Below are 4,754 nucleotides of genomic sequence, written 5' to 3'. Positions count from 1 at the left end.
CCCCCCCTAACCCCCATGGAAATTACGCCCCTGGGGAAGAGCTTGATAATGATTTGAAGCCACTTGGGACCACAGAGACCAAGAACACCACTGTTAATACACAACACCATAATGTACTGAAATCTTGCAGTGCCTGCAAGGTTCCCCTGCAGAAGACGGCACATAGTGCTTGTAATGTGGGTTTTTTTGTTGTTGTTCACTTTGTTGCAAATTAGCAAACTTACAAATACAGCAGGGGATCAATTATTTCACCCACTGTGCTTGATGATGACGTGGCTGTCGCTCAGGAGGTACGAGGTCACATACTAATCGGAAGGTTGTTGGTTCGATCCCTGGCTGCTCTAGTATGCATGCCGAATATCCTTGAGCAACATACTAACCCTAAGTTGCTCTCTAATGCATCCATCCATCAAATGTTAGAAAGCACTTACGTAAGGAAAAAACAAAAAAACAGACAAAAGTGCCTGTGTGAATGGATGAAAGAGACAAGTTGCATAAAGCGCTTTGAGTGCTCAGCTAGAGAGGACAACCATTTACCATGAGAACAGCCCGGCGACAGACAATCTTACCTGGTTTCATTTCACGAGAAAGAAAAAAAAAAAACTCCTCGAAACGTGCTAAAAACTTTCCATCATCTTTTCTAAGCCAAATTTTGGACTTCCTTTGTAAAGCACTTTACTGTAATTTTTCCACAAAAATATGTTGAGTGCACTGGATTACAGAATGCCTGCAAGGTAGGAGAAATCTATTAAAAAGTCAAGAGACAGCAGCAATATTTGCAAAATGGTCATCTTTAATACACTCACGTTTCCACAGAGGATAAAATGTGATCCCTAGTGTCTAGCAGTCATATATCATTGCTGCGTACTGGACTGCTTGCACACTACCTATACACATACGTGACATACATGAAAGACATTTAATCAACTGATCCCAAGGCACAAACATGCAACACAAGCCCTGCCTCTGATGACACTCAGAATTGAATTGTTCCTTCAAGAATACAGTTCGCCATGCCAGTGGTTACTTAGATGACCTGTATAAATACGCAGTCTGTATAGAAATCCTGCTGAGTCTTCTTCTTTGAATCTAAAACACTTTGAAGTGTCTAAGCAAAATACCGCCCAAAGGTCATGGTGTTTTTACCATCTTGCTTCCACCCATCAAATCCGTTCAGCTGTGTGCAGACAGACTGCAGGGCATGTGTGCTGTGGGTTTGTTTTGTGACTGACCCATGACTTAACTGGCTGTCACAGGGACTGCATGGCATGCCAGCAAGCAGCTGTGGCCTCGGTGCCTCAGTTAGGCCTGTGGCCCTCAGTCAAAGTGTCTCTCTGGGTGTGAGAGACATAATAGTGTCAGTGTTGGTGGTGCTAAAGAGCCCGTTTGTTGATGTTGAAGATTTTGACAGAGTGGTCGGCACTGGCGCTGGCGAGCTGGACCCAGGAGCTCTCCTCCTCGATTTCACTCTCTCCATCACCCTGTCCATCCTTCTTGCCATTCCCCCGACCTGCTCGGCCAGTCTTGGGCCTCCAGCGGAGCCGTTTTACTGCCAGAGTGTGGCTTTGTCTGTGAGAGGATGTGTGATGAAAGGAGACAACAGAATACTTGTCTGGATGACAAAACAAGCTTTCAGACAAAATCTACACAGCTGACATCATATCTGTTTTACACCAAACCATAATTTTTCTGTTGAACACACAACACAAAAACTTTGTTTGGTATATTTTGCTACACCTGGGTTTGACCATCTTTTCCCTTCACAACTACCTTAATTGTTCTTGGCAAAGATTCAGCAAGGTGTTTAAACAATCCTCAGAGGTCATATGAGTAATGTGGTCTCATTCTCATGTTTAAGAAACCAGTTTAAGATGATTTGAGCTTTGTGACATGGTGTGTTATCCTGCTGGAAGCAGCCATCAGAAAATGGGTACACTGTGGTCATAAAGGGATGGACTTGGTCTGCAACAATAGGCAGTTAAGTAGAAACAATGCTCAGTGGTTCCAGGGGCCGTAAATGTGGCAAGAAAGTACCTTTGATTTGTATTTATATTATTATAATACATATTAAAGTTCTTTTGTTATATGTTGTTCATTTTTACCTGTAGTAACCAATGAATTTTCCAACTTATATATATCATCTTAAAATATGAAAAAAAGGCGTATCTGAGGTGTGACTTCCTGATACAAAGACTGTGCAACCTATCTTGATCTTTACAGACTATAGTGGCACAGACCAGTGTGAGATAAAACATCGACAGAACCAAAATGAAGGTTGATGCCATCTGCATCTCCTCTTCAAAGGAAGCAGACATAATCTCCATCACGCTTATCTAATTTTTTATTATTATTATTTAAATGGTAAATGACAGAAAGCTTCTGGTTCTCAACAGCAATCAGAGTGAAGACCTACAACTGACACTGTGATGAACCTCAGATCGACTGCATGTGTGCAGTAAGGATACGAGGTGTCTGTTTCTCCGCAGCAGCTCCAGTCGTCTCCTGCGGGCTCGCTGCCAGGGCTCCACCTGTACAGCCGGATCCTGCCACACTCCAGGCCAACTGCAAGCAGGTAGCTGCGGAAAGTAGGAAGGAAACACAACAAAATCGAACTTCAGAGCAGACCTCGTTTTCCTTTGCTCTGACCTAGATGTCTTGAACCAGTACTGTCACTCTTCGCTACAAGAGTTAGACATTTTTACCACATTTAATTCCATTTCAGCACAGTATGACTGAACCTCCGGGGTCTTTAGATGAGAACATGAAGCAGTTTAGTGTCAGCCACAGTCATGTCATGTGTTTAAATTAATTGGATATAATGTTTCTTTATGTGAGGTTAACAGCTTCTAAACCAATTAAACAATCAGTTAACTGATGAGCAGTTTAAGGGAGAAGAAAATAGTTCAAAACTGCAGCTTCAAATTATTGAAGCAAACTTCCAAAGTACCGAAGACAGATATAAGACCTGGCCAGTCGATATGATGGTAGTTGGATGTCATGTAACACAAACCTGTCACTAGAGCAGAGTACAGGGCAGAACGCTATAGCAGTAGCAGAATCGCCCACATCTAAGATGGAAGAGCACGGTTTAATCTCAGGAGGCAGCACAGGGTCTCCAGAGTCCAAACTACATGGGCCCCATACTATCACCTGGACACACACACACACACACACACACACACACACTTTGTTTAGAAAAAAATGCTACAACTCAAGGGTGCAACCAGGTGGTATTATTGTCAACGCATAATGTGACGCAACATTTAAAAATTACCTTCTTGTCTCGACTTGATGTTACAAAGAATTTGCTGTCAGGGCTCCAGTCACATGACCAGATGATTCGGCTGTGTATGGCTGTGTCCTTCTCTGTGTGCGCATACAGCGAGAACAGGGGCTCTATATGGAAACGGGAACAAAGAGCAAGAGAGATCATACAAACAACTGCATTCAAACGATGGTATGAGTGCCGGCACTACATGTATTGTGTCACATTTCATCTCCACAACAACACTTTTCCAACAGAGGATGAGCTGGTAGCAAAACTTTGTGTTATGATTACTGCAGCATGACATCAGCACGTTTAGATCCCTGCCTCACAGCTCAGTAGCAACAAAGACTCTCCCGAGCGACAAATAAACAACCGAACAAGACAGAGAACCTCATTCCAGCCCTCCATTTCACTCAGTTTTGGTTTATGACCTGCTGCTGTTTATTTCCCTAGCCTAAGTCATTTCAGCCTCCAGATTGGTTTCCCTAGAGAGCTTGTTTGTATGCTGCTGGCAGCTGCCTGCCTGCATGTCTGCAGTAGTCCTGCTCTCCACTGGCTCTCTCTCACACACGCACACACACACACACAGCATAATTATTGTAAAACATCAGCACTGCCACAAAAGTCCGAGTTAACCAAAGTGTTGAGGTTTGTGTTCAAAGGATTCTCCTTCTCCCTCCTTCACAATCTTTCATTAACACGACTGGCTGTTGAGCTATATCACATCACACACAGATGGGGACTGGAGACACAGACTATAGAGAAAGTGTCCATTTTGATAAAACACACAAAACGTATCAAGAAGACTAAAAGGTAGAACATATAAAAGCCCACTCAGGTTAAAAAAAAACAAAAAGGAGGAGGAGAGAGAAGGTGACAATGTCTCCAAGGCCAAGACAAAATAGGGCGGTGGAGGGAAACGCTCAGGCAAAACAGGTAGGGGCCAGAAGATGTGTGAATAGAATAGAGGTAGTCATTTGTTTGATCAGCTCTGACTTCATTTAACCTTCCCTAGTCTGAAGGTAGGAGACTGTGCGTGTCCTCGTGCGTGCTCCTCACAATCACCTTGAGTGATTCAGCAGTCAACCAGAACAGACGGGGAGCCCCCCGCCCCTGGAAAAAGCAAAAAAACAAAAAACCCTGTAATCCCTTGCCATTTCTCTTAAGAGAAACCAAAGACCAACACACACACACACGCCCATTCAGCTATCTTAGTGAGGACCTTCATTGACATAATGGTTTCCCTAGCCCCTTACCCTAACCATTAAAAATGAATGCCTAACCCTAACCCTATACCTAACCAAAACCTAATTGTAACCCTGACACTAAAACCACATTTTGAGCCTCAAAAAGGCCTTTAAACTTGTGAAGACCGGTTAGTGTGTCCTCACAAGTGACTGTTGGTTCTCACAAGTATAGTAGAATGCAGATTTCGGTCCTCACAAAGATAGCTAGACAGGAACACACACACACACACACACGCACA

General features: G+C 43.4%; 1 protein-coding gene across 1 annotated transcript in view; it reads right to left on the bottom strand.

Annotated features, from left to right (window-relative positions):
* Positions 1-775: 775 nt before the first annotated feature.
* The window catches only part of elp2 (elongator acetyltransferase complex subunit 2), a 36,288-nt gene continuing 32,309 nt past the window's right edge, over positions 776-4,754 (bottom strand). The window contains exons 19-22 of the mRNA XM_005932931.3: positions 3,275-3,396; positions 3,011-3,150; positions 2,466-2,576; positions 776-1,569 (exon numbers count right to left, since the gene is read on the bottom strand). Coding sequence (XP_005932993.1) covers positions 1,374-1,569; positions 2,466-2,576; positions 3,011-3,150; positions 3,275-3,396 — 569 coding nt within the window. The 3' untranslated portion in view covers positions 776-1,373. The remainder of the gene's footprint in view (positions 1,570-2,465; positions 2,577-3,010; positions 3,151-3,274; positions 3,397-4,754) is intronic.

The sequence above is a fragment of the Haplochromis burtoni genome, unplaced genomic scaffold (genome assembly GCF_018398535.1).
Source record: "Haplochromis burtoni strain Fernald_Lab_line unplaced genomic scaffold, NCSU_Asbu1 Contig_163, whole genome shotgun sequence".
NCBI classification, from domain to species: Eukaryota; Metazoa; Chordata; class Actinopteri; order Cichliformes; family Cichlidae; genus Haplochromis; species Haplochromis burtoni.
The sequence above is the reverse complement of the archived record's forward strand: the minus strand, read 5'-3'. Positions and strand labels throughout refer to the sequence as shown.